The 15375-nt window shown below is 46.1% G+C and overlaps 6 protein-coding genes across 6 annotated transcripts; 3 read left to right on the forward strand and 3 right to left on the reverse strand.

Annotated features, from left to right (window-relative positions):
• Window positions 1-866: 866 nt before the first annotated feature.
• Window positions 867-2393, forward strand: L199_000292 (glycerol-3-phosphate dehydrogenase (NAD(+)); the record flags this gene model as incomplete). The annotated part of the gene is made up of 5 exons (XM_064886060.1): window positions 867-954; window positions 1030-1220; window positions 1299-1638; window positions 1709-1991; window positions 2114-2393. The coding sequence occupies 5 exons, from the start codon at window positions 867-869 to the stop codon at window positions 2391-2393; spliced, it is 1182 nt and encodes a 393-aa protein (XP_064742132.1).
• Window positions 2394-2860: 467 nt separating this feature from the next.
• L199_000293 (uncharacterized protein) lies at window positions 2861-5608 on the forward strand (the record flags this gene model as incomplete). The annotated part of the gene is made up of 2 exons (XM_064886061.1): window positions 2861-3994; window positions 4046-5608. The coding sequence occupies 2 exons, from the start codon at window positions 2861-2863 to the stop codon at window positions 5606-5608; spliced, it is 2697 nt and encodes an 898-aa protein (XP_064742133.1).
• A 249-nt stretch (window positions 5609-5857) lies between these two features.
• Window positions 5858-6685, reverse strand: L199_000294 (uncharacterized protein; the record flags this gene model as incomplete). Its single annotated transcript, XM_064886062.1, has 1 exon — window positions 5858-6685. The coding sequence occupies one exon, from the start codon at window positions 6683-6685 to the stop codon at window positions 5858-5860; it is 828 nt and encodes a 275-aa protein (XP_064742134.1).
• A 740-nt stretch (window positions 6686-7425) lies between these two features.
• L199_000295 (uncharacterized protein) lies at window positions 7426-8805 on the reverse strand (the record flags this gene model as incomplete). The annotated part of the gene is made up of 6 exons (XM_064886063.1): window positions 7426-7493; window positions 7564-7630; window positions 7708-7880; window positions 7975-8044; window positions 8161-8645; window positions 8778-8805. 6 exons carry the CDS (start codon window positions 8803-8805, stop codon window positions 7426-7428), a joined length of 891 nt encoding a protein of 296 aa, XP_064742135.1.
• Window positions 8806-9140: 335 nt separating this feature from the next.
• Window positions 9141-11026, reverse strand: L199_000296 (uncharacterized protein; the record flags this gene model as incomplete). The annotated part of the gene is made up of 7 exons (XM_064886064.1): window positions 9141-10140; window positions 10202-10345; window positions 10399-10485; window positions 10548-10677; window positions 10735-10803; window positions 10866-10949; window positions 11011-11026. The coding sequence occupies 7 exons, from the start codon at window positions 11024-11026 to the stop codon at window positions 9141-9143; spliced, it is 1530 nt and encodes a 509-aa protein (XP_064742136.1).
• Window positions 11027-11430: 404 nt separating this feature from the next.
• On the forward strand, window positions 11431-15093 carry L199_000297 (uncharacterized protein; the record flags this gene model as incomplete). The annotated part of the gene is made up of 8 exons (XM_064886065.1): window positions 11431-11469; window positions 11527-12721; window positions 12779-13224; window positions 13284-13386; window positions 13456-14258; window positions 14321-14656; window positions 14729-14915; window positions 14981-15093. 8 exons carry the CDS (start codon window positions 11431-11433, stop codon window positions 15091-15093), a joined length of 3222 nt encoding a protein of 1073 aa, XP_064742137.1.
• Between the last annotated feature and the right edge of the window lie 282 nt (window positions 15094-15375).

Here is a 15375-nt window from a genome sequence, read left to right on the forward strand (position 1 = left end):
TAGACACTACTTTTCTCGCTCCAAACGACCGACTGCCCTAACCCTTCAACCCCTGTTTTACTTGGGTCTTCACTCTCATACGCCACTTACGCTTTCTGGCAGTCGCACCGCAGAACAGATGCATGAAATGAAAAATTTTCAGGTATTTCCGGGGAATCGCTCCCCTCGTGCGCGGAATAAAGATGTGATACAGTTTGTACCGGCGGTATCAGCCATACGTCATCGGTTTCACCCTGAAATTACCTCCTTCTATCCTTTCCTTTCCGTCGTAGAGAGATGAAAATTTTAATTTGGGGTCAAATGTGTGTCAGCTGCCATTCGACACCGTATGTATGCTCATCAAGAGTGGGGTACACGGGCAAACTGAGAGACAACTTTCAGATCACTTGATCTCCTCGGTCAAGTGGCGTAATATGGTTATGTAGTTGTAGCACTGCAGTTTGCAGATCTTCCCCTCCCCTTGTTTTGTGGATAATCCTCTTAGCGAAATGGTGCGATGAATCATCCCAATTCAGGGCTGATGGGGTCTAACGTGTGAATGGGGGGAGCGATTCAGACGATCCGAAGATTTCTGAGACTGCACTATCCGAAGTAAACTTGAGTGACGTTTCGGATCTGACTGTCTGATTCTGACAACGTGCTGGAAAGAATTTACCCTTTTACCTAATGGTTTACTACTGCACATATCACCACCGATTCGCAAGATAACAAGAGACGTCAGTCAGAGATAGTGATACATTTTTTTCACATCATCATCTGTCCTTTTTACAATTACACCTACTCAACGTCCATCTGTAACATACTTGTTCATATCGACAATACCTGTGATTATACACCCACCCACATTAACATAGCATCAACCCAAAATGTCAGCTCAATCCACCGCCCCTTCCACCCCAGACGTTGCTAGGGATTTCTCAGATCTGGAAATTTCTTCCACCGTCACCACTCCAGGTAAGTTGGAAATCCACTTGATACACTTAGAGCAATCGTGTGTACACCAGCTGATTCGATTTTACTTGAATCTAGCCGCTACTCGACCCTCTTCCCCTATTCCCGCTGCCTTACCACCTTCTCCACTCGCCTCTGGCAAACATAAGATCTGTGTAATCGGATCCGGATCATGGGGTACTGCCCTCGCTAAGATCGCTGCTGAAAACGCCTGGAAGAGGAACGACGAGTTCCATTCGGAAGTTCGTATGTGGGTCAGAGAGAAGATCGTGAGTCATCTCCAAGCATGCAATCACTGATTTGCGATTAAGAGGAACGACTGTGCTGATAGAAGTGAATGATCATAGGTAAATGGAAAACCCCTCACTCACATCATCAACCGAACTCATCTCAACTCTCGATATCTGCCAGACATCAAATTGCCCAAAAACCTCGTCGCTACACCTCATTTGAAAGATGTTGTCAAAGATGCGACTTTGATCGTTTTCGTCGTACCTCATCAATTCCTTCACACCGTTTTGGGTGAATTGGGCAAACCCGGTGTTCTCCATCCTCAAGCTCGAGCCATCTCGGCTATCAAGGGTGTAGAAGTCAACGGAACTGACATTGAGACTTTTGCAAGTCTCATTGAAGGCAGAGTCGGTACACCCTGTTCGGCTTTGAGTGGAGCTAACATTGCTTTGGAGGGTGAGTCGCCTCTGCTTGAGGCTTTCTTCGAGATGAAACCTGATACTGATGATGTTTGTGTGATGCACAGTCGCAATGGGACAATTCTGCGAGACCACCATCGGTTGTCCAACCCATGAAGACTCCTTACTCTGGTCAGCAGTCTTCCACGCCCCCACCTTCCGAGTCAACGCTGTGGAAGATGTGAACGGTGTATCCCTCGGTGGAGCGTTGAAGAACATTGTCGCTCTCGCTGCTGGATTTGTAGATGGATTGGGTTTGGGTGGAAACACCAAAGCTGCTATTTTGAGGATTGGTCTGAGCGAGATGACAGAGTTCTGTTTGGAATTCTTTGCTGGAAGTCAAAGGGAGACGTAAGTCTGATTGTTTGATCGCCTTTTTAGCCGAATTGGTGGTCGTCAGGTCCTTTGAATGATTGTCCTGACCATCCTTTACGCCCTGACACTGACGTTCGGAATTGAATCCACCAATTTAGCTTCTCAAACGAATCCGCTGGTATTGCCGATTTGATCACGACATGTTACGGAGGAAGAAATAGAAAGTGCGCAGAGGAATTCGCAAAGACGGGTCAACCATTCGACGTCATCGAGAAGAAACTGCTCAACGGTCAGAAATTACAAGGAACAGCCACTGCCGAAGAGGTCCACAACTTCTTGAGAGCGAGAAAGAGGACACACGCCTATCCATTATTCGAGAAAGTCTACCAAATCTCTTTCGAAGGATTACCTCCTAAAGCTTTGGTTCAAGGTTTATAAGAATTCTTTGCTCCGAAAAACAAACAAACAAACATTATGTAGCTCTTAGATGAAAACAACTCAAATACATACATTCATACGGTCTTGCACCCATGTTCATAGCATAGATAATAGATATAGATATAGAAAGTACCATGATTTCATGCAATCACCATGTTTATATATATATATATTTGTTCTTGATTGGCGAGATATGCGGACGCATGGACCACCTAGCAGCTAGGACTTAACCGAACTTGGCATATTTTCATTTTCAATGTCAACCTTGACCATCACATGATTTCACTGTTTTTGTTTTCAACATCGGACCTCTTCATTCATTCCTATAAAAACAAACATATTATCACCTTATAATAACAGTCACGAGCCATCGCCTTCGTCTCCTCCGAGTAGTACATCCATCTCCCCTGTAGAGTAGAAAACAACACTAATAGATCAAAATCCTACCACCTCCCTCGCCACCCACCATGGTTACGACTTTACCCGAGGAATCTACAGGCGTTTCTCTCCCCCTCGATGTTCTCTCCAACATAGCCTCTCTCATACACCCGCCCTTCGTAGCTCCTCCCCCACCTTCCGAACCGACTTCCATCCCTCAGATCGATGTCATACACAATGTCGATCCGACTCCCCCACTCCCTCAAAGTCATCTTCAGCTCCTCTCCCTTATGACCAGGTCGTCCTCACGCGCTTTGGAAGCTGCTCGACCATGGCTATGGGAGGATGTAGATGTGCAGACTGGTAGAGGGTGGCTAGCAATAGTCAACGCCCTGACGGAAGAGATCATAGAGATTGAGGAGGTCATGCCTGAAGCTGGTCCAAGCACTGTTTCCCAACCCGCTTCGGCCGCCTCCGAACCTATTCCAATATCTGGACCCGAGGCTCACAAGGCTCCTGCGACCATATCCAGTGGATTCTCAAGCTATATCTCAACTCCACCTTCTTCTGTTTATCCCAACCCCTATGGCGATCTCACCAGTATTCCTCCTTTATCCTACTCTCCACCTCAGCCTTCCCACATCCGTGAACTCCTTACTCCCCCCGGATCGAGGAACTCTTCACCTCACCCTGCATCTTCCTCCTCTACATCGTACTTTGATCCTTCCTCACCTTCTCCACCACCTCTCATACGAGGCGTTTCTCATCCCGGTCCAACCGCACTGAAAACGACTTCCAGGCTTCGGGGTCGATCGAGAAGTCCCCGTCGAACTGTCAATTTCGATACGGAGAGCATCTCATCGGTTCTCACGCGAAGCAGAAGCAACAGTTCGAACATCGCTGGTGGGAGTGGTTTTCTCAGACGTCAGACAAGTTTGTCGAAAGCACACCACTACGACGATGTAGACGAGGATGACGTTGACGAAGTGCAAGATGAGATAACTCCCCTGAGAGGGCTTGCAGAAATGAAAAGTCCCGTCATCACCGCAAGGGGCACTGCAGAACAGAAAGAAAATGTCAATCCTGATTTGTTACCCCCGCCTGGTCCATATATCCGACATCTGAGCTTTACCAACTTCAGAACGATAGGAAGTAGACGCAGTCAGGAGGAAGCCGTTAGAGGGAGATTCGTCACCGGTGGTAGATTGGAAGGAGTTATCAAAGTGAGTTCAGTCTTATGTGTATGAAATTCCGCAGCTGATAGCCTGTCTTAGAACGCTCCCAATTTGGTGTCCCTCTGTATGACGGAATATGTCGACTCTGCGCTTAGCTATCCTGTAATTGAAGAACTCTTTTTCCGTGGATATCGAAAGCCCCGCTACCATTCCCCATCAAAATCCCTCTCACGAGTACGGTCATTATCGGTTGGACCAGCCCAATCCCTTGCTGGATCGGATTACGATCAGCTTGATCCCCCTCGTCCAACCTACGCTCCATACGAGGATGAAACTGAAGACGAAAAGTGGAGAAGGAGATCAATGTTTACCCCTCTCGAGGCACTTGACCTGACTGGCTGTGTCTCTAACAACTACACTGAGGCGATGAACCGGTTCTTCGATACTTGGCTGATGCCAGACGAAGATTCTGCTACAGACGATGATCGAGGTCGTGAGCGATCGAGAGGAAGACATAGAGGTAGACACGGTGGATACACTACTCCCGAAGTGACTGAGGATGAGAGTGATGCTCATGCTCATCGACCAAAGAGGAAGTTCCCGAAGTTCAGAGCATTGCGAAGATTATCACTCAGAGCTTGTACAAGACTGGAGCCACCTGTGATTACCGGTCTCGTCTTTGCCTGTCCCAACCTCACCCACCTCGACTTATCCGGTACTCGCGTACCCTCAGATCTCCTTGCTTACCTCACTGAAAGATGCCCCCGGTCGTTACGACTCACCTCGTTGAGCTTGGCCCGATGTCCCCGACTCGACCCTCAGATCATCGTCGATTTCCTCTGCCGATGTCCCGCCGCCCGTGATCTCGTCGACCTCAACTTGTTTGTCAACCCCACTCAGGGAAATGTCATCGAGCAGAACGACCTGATGCGACTCGTAACCGAAGCTCCATGTATCAAATCTGGGCGACTGAGGTACCTCGATTTATCTTCTGCTCGATTCACTCCTGCTCATTTGTCCAGAGAAGTCTTCCCCCAACAACCAAGCTTGATCAGTCTGGGTTTATCACATATACCTACCCTCAGTTTACCTCCTATCGCCGAATTCCTTCTAAACGTCGCTCCGAATGTTGAAATCCTCACACTTACCGGTACAGCTACTACCTCATCTCTCGATCCATCTTTATCACCTCTACAACTTACCTTGGAACTCCATGCGAGACTTATCAACCCTTTAACTACTGTCCCATTCTCTTTATCTAACTTGAATATCTCAGGTGCACTGCAAGGACCCAATCTCAATCCTGGTCCAACTCGATTACGCGTATTGGAACTTTCACCCAATATCCGCAGGAGTATCACACCAAATGGAGAATGGCAAGTGGTGAGATCAAAAGGAGGTAGAGGATGGTATGTCGACTTGTCGTGTGGATGGCGTAGATTAGATGGTGATATTGAAGGTAAAGAGGGATGGGAATTTGTGAGGCACTTACCACGTCAGGATCCGAGGAGGAAATGGTTAAATCACCTGAGCGACAGTAACGGAAAAGTGGGAAGTAATGTCGGTTGGCATAGTAGGAAGATGGAGGTGGTCAAGGGTATGGGTATGATGGGTAGGGAAGAAGGTCTGGCGGGTGTAGGTGCATTTGCTTTTGAGGAATAACGATGCTATTTACCTTTCCTCAACACGGGATAGTCAATTCAGCTCTTTGCACTGTATATGATTCTTACGGGAATATGACGATAAATGTTTATATAATTTGCACATGCATATGCACTCATGATGATGTTATGAAAGATACCCATTCCACCTTTTGCTTGCCTTCACTCTATCACTTCAAGTCAAAATTCACATCAGAATTGGGGAATGCATTAACACATGACACGTTTAGTGCTAATTCAATAGTTCATGTTAGAAGCAACCTCCACCCCCACAGCATCCACTGCAATCCCCACAACCACTACAATCACCACAACAGCAACAACAACAACAAGCATCGCCATCACCGCACCAATCTCCTTCACAACAAATACTGCACTCGTCACTATCTCCACCTCCGTCGCCGTCCCCGGGATTAGCGGGACTTGGACCTGGATTAAAACCAGGATCCAGATTGAGATTTCGTAAAGGATTACCTTCTCCTCCATCTCCTTCACCATCTCCCGCGTCTCCTCCGCCTGCGCCCTTATCTCCCGAAAGGGCTATACCTCCAGTCATGCCTCCTAGAATACCGGCAGTGGTTGTTAATCCCATTAATTCACGAGCATCTTTATCCGAAATTCCATTGGATGTGTGAGTGCCTCTGTGACTATTGTGCGAAGTCTCTCTGATGCTGGGAGTCAATTCACTGCACTGGCCTGAGTGGCCAGGTCGCTGGTAGCTCATCATGGCCGGAGAAGAGTACGTTGTCTTGTCATCTAACGTGCGAAGTGGCATCCCTCCGGTGTCCTTGTTATAGCCAGATGTCCCTGATACATATCTTCCGACAGTGTCGCCACTGAAGGTCTGCAGAGGTATGCCTGACTGTTGACTCGCCTGGGACGATTGCATACCGAGATATGCTGGTATTGGTCTAGGAGGTAAAGGTGGTGGTCGCTCTTCGACTTCAAGGCAAGAAGAAGCGGGAAGTTCACTTCGTGGGTATGAGCTTGCCCATCGACTAGGGTCAAGGTCAGGGGGATATCGGGAAGATGAAGGAAGTTGGGTAGACCATGATGAATTGGAGTGTTCTGGATCCATCCTAGTAGCTTTTGATGGGAATGGGAATGGGAATGGGATCGGAATCAGTGTTTGAGAGAGGAAATGAGTCCATCAAAGTCGAGTGGCGATACACTTTATCACTCTATATAAACAGCTCCATTCTCATTTGAGTATACTGTGACGATATTTTATTCTGACATTCAATTGACATCGTCACCTGTTTCTGAAGATGGATAGAGCATGAGTTTCGATACATGAGAACAAAGGATTGGTCAGTCGTAACGCGGACTCAATGATGTGTGATGACGGGCGACAAAAGTAGTCAGCTTGTATAGGATTAGAGCATGCATTCAGAGGAGGACGAATGGATCAAGAGGTTTCGGATCGGATCATTTCAGATCGTTCACAAGTTGCGTTGAGAAGCGGTAGCCGTGTAACAGGTCATGGGAGAACGTCCACCATCGCGTGATGGGGTTTTGACACCACCCGCTGTTGAGGAATGCGTAAATGTTTCGGACTTGAAGGACGATCGCACAAAGGTGTGTATTGAGGAGCCAGGAATTTCGAATCAGTGGCATGAGGTCAACTAGTCAGTATCATTGATGTTACTCTCGATCGAGCAGATCATCATGTATGATGCTAGTGTGTGATTCAAAATTGTGTGAGTAATTGTAAAACTTCTAGCCGCGTACAGGATCCTTTGTCAAGAGATACAAGTGGTAGGTGCACTACCCGTACTATACCGCACCATACTGTACAAATCTACTTCGGGCTGAGGTTTACAATTCCTTGAGATACGTTGCTGGTACGAGACCTCTCGTCCCATTCCCATCTTCACATGTCCACCCTGTCAATCGGCCACAGAGTCAGCAAGATGCAAGATTGCACGTAATGGTTGAGCGCGAGACGTCACTCACAGTCCTCCGAGGTCTTTTCGATTAGATTAACAATCTGGTTCGCCTGGACATTGAGATCTGTTGTATCCTGCAAACAGAGACCGGTGATATCAGCAGTGTACCGATGGCGATGACTTTCAGCTTGACAACATGATGACGACTCACCGAGCCTGCATAATCGTACAACGCCTGAGCCTGAGCTTGAGCCAATTTCTCTTCATGAGGTGATCTAAGATCAGCTGATGAGCCCGAGCCATCACGTCTTATAGGCGGAGGCATCGATGTGCGCTTGTTGGTCAGGGCGGGAGGGACGTGTTGATCGACGGTCGGTTGCTGGGCTGTGACACGAATATACCAAAGATCTCTCATCAGCTGTCTGAACCATCCATGGTCACGTTGAGCAGTATGAATGGATATCGGAATCGCACTCACCCTTATGAGGATCTTTCCACATGCTGGTAAACGCTGACATCTTGCTGGATGTGTCTACATGACCGAATGACTGAGCTCATGATAGTAGTAATATCAGCATGAGCATCTTTCATCACAGTCGATAGGACCGCAACGAATGACGTCGGTGTATTTCTATCATCTGCCCATTGGAGAATTTCAACTCACCCTTCCTGATACCAACCCCGCTACACCACCTTTCTTACTAGGCGGGGGAGCAGGCGTCTTGACCTTCCGTTCTTCGACCACCGTAACTTCCTCTATCGTCGCTCCTCCCTCGACAGGTGGAGGGGAGTTCAATCTATTATTCGCACCTTTGACCATCCCCGCCGCACCGACTTTACCCAACAAGTCCATCGCATCTTTATTCTTCGATATAGCTCCTATACCAGTTTTAGTCCCCTTCGTTCCTAATTTGATTGAAGAAGATATGAATCTTTGAGCCATATCTGGTTTCTCCTCGGTCGATCCCACCCCACCAGACTGTATGGCTGGAGATGAAGATGGATAATTGGGTGATGAGGGTGTAGGTGGATTGGCAGATCGGGAAGGCGGGATGAGCTTTGTTAGACTGGCTATTGTTGGACCGCTGGATGAGGATGGAGCGAGATGAGGACGGGATGCAAAATATTCATCGAGAAGGGAGAAAAAGGCTTCCTATACATGTCGTCAGATCGATATAGAGGGGCTAGAAGAATGAATGGGAGTACTGACTTTGTCTAAGTGAAGGGAGAAGATGAGTTAGTATGGCCTGGAATGGCATGGGAAGATGGTCGTGGACATACCTTCGTAAGTTAGATTTGCGAACACCATGACTGCGATGTATGCTGTCTTCAGGTCGAGAGGAGAGATAGGAGATGGATAGATCAGCCGATGATATAGAGTATAGATAAGAGTGAGATGCTACATTTGATGTCTGGTGCTGTCATGATGATCCCATCAATGACGTTGACCACAGATTGATGACCGATGGATGATCCGCGCTTTAAGTTTATCAGTAACTTGGTGTGCCTTCTTCTCGGACCGGAACACACCATACATCATATGGTATAGATTATTTGCATTCGTTTTCGAACATCCTCTCAAGATACATAAGAGCTACTCTATTCTACTTGACTACACGCTATCAATCATGCAGTGTCTCCTTCCTATGCTTGAGTTCCCAACACTCTCAAAGTCCGATCCAGCCCACTCAACACAATCTCACTACCATTCTTCACGAATCTCGCTCCAGTTAATACCCCAGCATTGTCGTCAAACTTGAGCAACTCGTCCCACGTCTTGTTCGCGTACACTCTAAGATCTGTTCCTGATACAGATAAGAACTGAGCGGATGGGTCGAACCTGACTTCCGAAACGGTATTTTCAGAAGGTAAGTCCCATGAAGATAAGATATCTAATTTTCTCAAATCGAAGATCTTGACGGATGGTTCACTTGAAGAACCAGTAGCGAGGTAATAACCGTTCTCGGAGAATGACAGAGTCGTGAGAGCTTTCGAAGGATGAGATTCTAACGTAGCCGCCAAGGAGTTTCGTTGTCTTACATCCCATACTCTGACATTACCATCTTTTGTACCTCCACCGAATAACACTCCATCTGGATGCCCAGCAAATGAAGTGTAGGCGAACGAACCTTCGATACCCTTGATAGCTTCGTATTTGGAGATCTCCTCGTGAGTGTTGATATCGTATAACGACCAAGTTGAATCGGATGAACCGACTGCCAAATAATCGTTCGAAGGATGTAAGGCCAAACCGTTGATTTCACCTTTATGTCCACCTAATGACGCCTTGTTTGACCATTTTCCACCTTCTTCACCCCAGATTTTAACGGTCTTATCGGCACTTGCACTGATAGCCAATTTGTTCTCACCGTCCTTCTCCCTAAAGGCGACATGTGTGATAGCCTTGGTGTGACCCTTGAGCGTACCGAGCACTTTGGAAGCTTCAAGATCGAATACTTGAACAGCCTTGTCAGCTCCACCTGTAACGACGATGTTACCGTCCTTGGCGACATCGATAGCGGTGATACCGGCAGGTTTAGTAGCGTGTAACGATGGAACATGGGAAGTTTGAGTAAATCCTTTGACTTGGTCGGCTTTGGAGTAACCAGGAGCAGGCTTTCTCTTCTTTCGACCGGATGACAGACTAAATCAGAAGACGTCAGAACGATATGACTGTCTTCAACATAGATGATACATTGACTTACGCCTGGTTCGTCTCCATCACCTTAGCTTCGACCTCTTCTGGCAGAGCACCTTGAGATTCCGGGGCCATCTCGACATCTTCAGCTGGTGCTTCGGCAGCGGCAGTGGGTTGGAAGCCAATGGTAGATTGAATAGACGACAAAGCTCTACGAAACAAATGGTCAAAAAGCTGAGTTGTACCTATACCTCGAAGACTCACTGTCTAGCCTCATCTCTTTCCTTCATCAATCTAGCAATTACCCTAGTAGCTGCATCCTCTCGGTACAAAGCGTTGGCAAGCTCTTGCCTATACAAGACGGTCAACATTAAACGTCTGCAGTGGTGGGTTCTGAAAAGATAGCAACTCACCTTGAATTCTGGAAAGCCTTTTTAATCTCCAACGATTCGAGCATTATGGAGTCGTACTCGGATTGCAGGGCAGTGAGTAACGCAGGGATCGAAGTCTGATTGGCCGGACGAGGAGGAAGAGTGGATGGTTCTACGAGTTAACATCAGTGATATGAAACAATGATAACCAAATACGACTACAACATACTGGCTTTAACATCGATGAGATCCTCTTTCGTCAATGGTTCACCTGAGATTGGGTCTGTACCATTTTCCTCTGAATATATCATTGATGAGCCAAAGTCCAACTTCATATCACATACACACAACTCGACTCACCGATATACCTCTCGATCAGAGCCTTTTCGTACACTGTACCTGAAGTCTTTGAGACGACAGGAGCGGTAGGAGGGGAGCCGGAAACTTGAGTAAAATACGATAGTCAGCTTACACTTTCCAGGTCGAGTACACCGGTGCCACTCACTAGCACAGAAGAACATTGTGCTGGTGGCTTTTCTAAGGTAGCTTGAGAGTGTGGTATAGGATGGAAGCAATGGATTTCCACTTTGTCAAGGTGGATTTGCATTGTTGGTGCTGTGAGCGCAAGCAAAGAGGCATAGAGAGGGGGATGATTATCACTCCATGGTCAACGGGATCAAACCTGGGTAGGAAGAATGCCACATCACTCGGTTCGGGTCACCAAGGTCACCCAACCTTGCTTGAGCTATTGTTGCTCGCCAGTCAAGATGACACTTAGAACATGCATCTCCTATCTGTCGTCTTTGCATACATTATCCATCGGCGTACCCATGAAAGTGGCACAGGAGTAGTCACAGGAAGGCCGCCATTCTGACAACCCCCACTGCTGCCCCTCGCCTGCCTGTCACTGCAAATACCAACCAATATGGATCTTAAGACATTCATCAGTGACAATGTCGTCCGAGTAAGTTCACTCTCATCTTTCTCTGCTTTCCGTCCAATCGCTAATGACTTTCTTCAGATTCTGGGCTCATCAGACAATGCGACCGTAGAATATGTACATTCCCTCGCTCTATCTTCGAAAACTCCCGGTGATCTATATCACGCTCTACTGGCTACTGGATTATCAGACTCCCCCGACACTCAATCCTTTGCCACCCAAGTTCACGCACTCGTACCTCGAAAGACCAAACCCAAGGCCTCAAAGGCAGAGAAACCCGCTGCAAATCAGAGGTTTGCGTTGTTGATGGATGAAGATGAAGGTGCTTCGTCGTCTAGTAGCTCAAGCAAGAAGGAGAAAAAGTCGAAGAAAGGTAAAGACAAGGAACGGGATGGCGGTGCAGTCAAACTTGGTAGATCAGCTAGGAAGAGGGATACAGAGGGAAATTGGGAGTCAGATGAAGAAGAGAAAGAGAAAGAAGCTAAGCGATTGAGATTAGATTCACCTTCGAGGCGGAGTGAAGAACCACCTGAGATACAGGAAACGGAAGAGGAGAGATTAGAAAGAGAGCGGCTGGAAGATCTAGCAGAGAGAGATGCATTCGCAGAAAGGATGAAGGAGAAAGATAAAGATCGAACAAAGAAATTGGTAACGGATCGATCGACAAAATTAGGTAGTGGTGGATTAGAAGCTGAGAAACGATCAGCTCTAGCGGACGATCTAGAAGCTAGGAAAGCTGCAATCGATGATTTGAGGTTACATTCCCGACAAGAATATCTCACCAAGAGAGAACAACAAAGATTGGATTTGTTGAAAATGGAAATTGAAGATGAAAAGATATTATTCAGAAATCAGAAAATGTCGAAAAGGGAGTTAGCAGAATATGAGAGAAAGAAGGAACTTATAAAAATCATGGAAGCTAGACAGAGGATTGATGATGGTACAGATGGATATATGATGCCAGATGACTATATAACTGAACAAGGTAAAATTGATCAAAAGAAAAGGAAAAACGCTTTATATCAAAGATACGAAGACTCAAAACCCGTCGAAGGACAATTTGTAACCGATGTTGATCAATGGGAATATAGTCAAACGGATAAATCGAATTTGAAAACTGGTGCACAGGATAAGGAAGTGATCGTGGAAGAGTTTGATTATGTGTTCGATGAAACGCAGAAGATAAAATTCATACAAGAAGGTGGAATTAAGGGGGAAGGAATATCTCTAGAAGCGCAGAATTTACTGGATCAGGTGGATCAACTGGAGAAGAAAGGTACGTGTATCGCATACAAAGAAGAATGTGCAAATGCTGAAGTAAGTCTATCATTAGCCCAATCCATACAGGAAACTCGACAAACTCTACCCATCTATGAATATCGCGACGAACTTCTTGAAGCCATAGCGGAACATCAAGTCCTGATCGTGGTTGCCGAAACAGGTTCAGGTAAAACCACTCAATTACCTCAATATCTTTACGAAGCTGGATACTGCAAGAACGGGATGAAAGTTGGATGTACTCAACCTCGTCGTGTAGCTGCTATGTCGGTAGCTGCTCGTGTGGCGGAGGAGATGGGATGTCGATTAGGTCAAGAAGTCGGTTATTCGATCCGGTTTGAAGATATGACTAGCGATAAGACAGCTCTGAAGTATATGACGGATGGAATGTTACTGCGAGAATTTCTGACGGACCCGGAATTATCAACATATTCTGCTTTGGTTATCGACGAGGCCCACGAAAGAACTCTCAGTACGGATATATTATTTGGTCTGATCAAGGTGAGTACTCCTTATTTCCCTAATCATGTTACATGCGCTAATGAGTTGGTATGTTATAGGATATCGCTCGGTTCCGGCCAGAGTTGAGACTTTTAATTTCGAGTGCTACGTTGAATGCCCAAAAGTTTGCTGATTTCTTTGATCAAGCGCCAATCTTTGATGGTAAGTGCGAACGAAATCATTCTAAACGTTTTCAATCCTGTGAGCGAATTCCTGCTAAAGTCATTAAAGTTCCCGGAAGACGATATCCCGTCGATATGTTTTACACCAAACAACCGGAAGCGAATTATATGCATGCGGCAGTCACGACCATCCTTCAAATCCACACGACCCAGCCGAAAGGTGATATCTTGCTCTTCTTGACTGGTCAAGATGAGATCGAAGCTGCTGAAGAGAACCTCAAAGAAACGATGTACGCGCTAGGGGACAAAGTGGCTGAATTGATCATTGCACCGATCTATGCCAATTTGCCTAGTGAGATGCAATCGAAGATTTTCGAGCCTACACCGGAAAAGGCCAGGAAAGTGGTGTTAGCTACGAATATTGCCGAAACTTCAATTACGATCGATGGTGTGGTCTATGTGATTGATCCAGGATTCGTCAAGCAGAACAACTACAACCCGAAGACTGGAATGTCGTCTCTTGTGGTTGAGCCTATCTCCAGAGCATCGGCAAACCAGAGAGCAGGAAGAGCTGGTAGAGTAGGCGCTGGAAAGGCATTCAGACTGTATACAAAATGGGCATTCAAGAATGAGTTACTAGAAGATACGATCCCGGAAATTCAACGAACAAATCTGGCCACTGTGGTCTTGATGTTGAAATCTTTAGGAATCAATGATGTTCTGAATTTCGATTTCTTAGATAAACCACCTGCGGAAACAATCATTCGATCTTTCGAATTGCTTTATGCGTTAGGAGCGTTGAATCATAAAGGTGAACTTACAAGGATGGGCAGGAGAATGGCCGAATTCCCTGTGGATCCGATGTTATCCAAGGCTATCATCAATAGTGAAAACTATAAATGTACTCATGAGGTGAGTCGTGTTGTCAACTTCATTTGATATGGGCATAAAGCTGACTGCTTGTAATGTGACAGGTTTTAACGATAATATCCATGTTACAAGAATCCGGTTCTTTGCTATACAGACCAAAAGATAAAAAAGTACACGCGGATAAAGCTCATAAAAACTTTATCAAAACTGGAGGAGATCATTTTACACTCTTGAATATCTTCGAACAATGGTCAGAATCGAATTACTCACAGCAATGGTGTTATGAGAATTTCATCCAGTTCAAATCGCTAGGAAGAGTTAGAGATATAAGAGACCAATTGGCACAATTGTGCGATAGGGTAGAAGTGGTCATCGAGTCGACACCGAATGAAATTGTACCGGTACAAAAAGCCATAACGGCTGGATACTTCTATAATACTGTAAGTTTACCCTCATCCCCTTCCAAAAGATGAAACTGGTAGTTGAGCTGACAATTATCGGCGTGGCAATAGGCACGAATCGATAAAGGTGGAGGATACCGAACTACGAAAAACAATCATTCTGTATATGTTCATCCTTCATCCTGCTTGATTGGAATGCAACCTCCACCAAGGTTCATATTGTACTACGAGTTGGTACTCACCTCGAAGGAATACATGAGGCAGTGTATGCCAATTGAAGGATCTTGGTTAGCTGAACGTAAGTAACAACACATCTTCTTCTGATCTAGCGGAGCAAAAGCTGACTGTTGGTGATTTTCATAGTCGCGCCTCATTATTTCAACAAGAATGAGATCGATCAGATGTTAGGTAGCGCAAGTAAAGTCAAGATGCCAAAGGCTATTGAACAACCTAAAGTAGGACCTGTTAATCCATAGTTTGTTGACGAAGAAGAAACAGATTTTGGGGCGAAGGAGAACAAGGATGAAGTGAAATTAAGCATCTAGCATTACATTACATACGGTATTGTATCATGTACATGTATCATTTGTAACTTCGATAACCCCGTCAGACAGTGCTAGGTTGGGATCCAATTCATTCATGCAAGACGGGTAGGGTGTTGCCACGTGTTACTCACGTGTTATTCGCCGGTTCAACCCTGAGAAGGCGATATTGGAGGTTATGACGATGACGAGAATATAACCACAACCAAGGATGAT

The sequence above is a fragment of the Kwoniella botswanensis genome, chromosome 1 (genome assembly GCF_036426115.1).
Source record: "Kwoniella botswanensis chromosome 1, complete sequence".
Taxonomy (NCBI): Eukaryota; Fungi; Basidiomycota; class Tremellomycetes; order Tremellales; family Cryptococcaceae; genus Kwoniella; species Kwoniella botswanensis.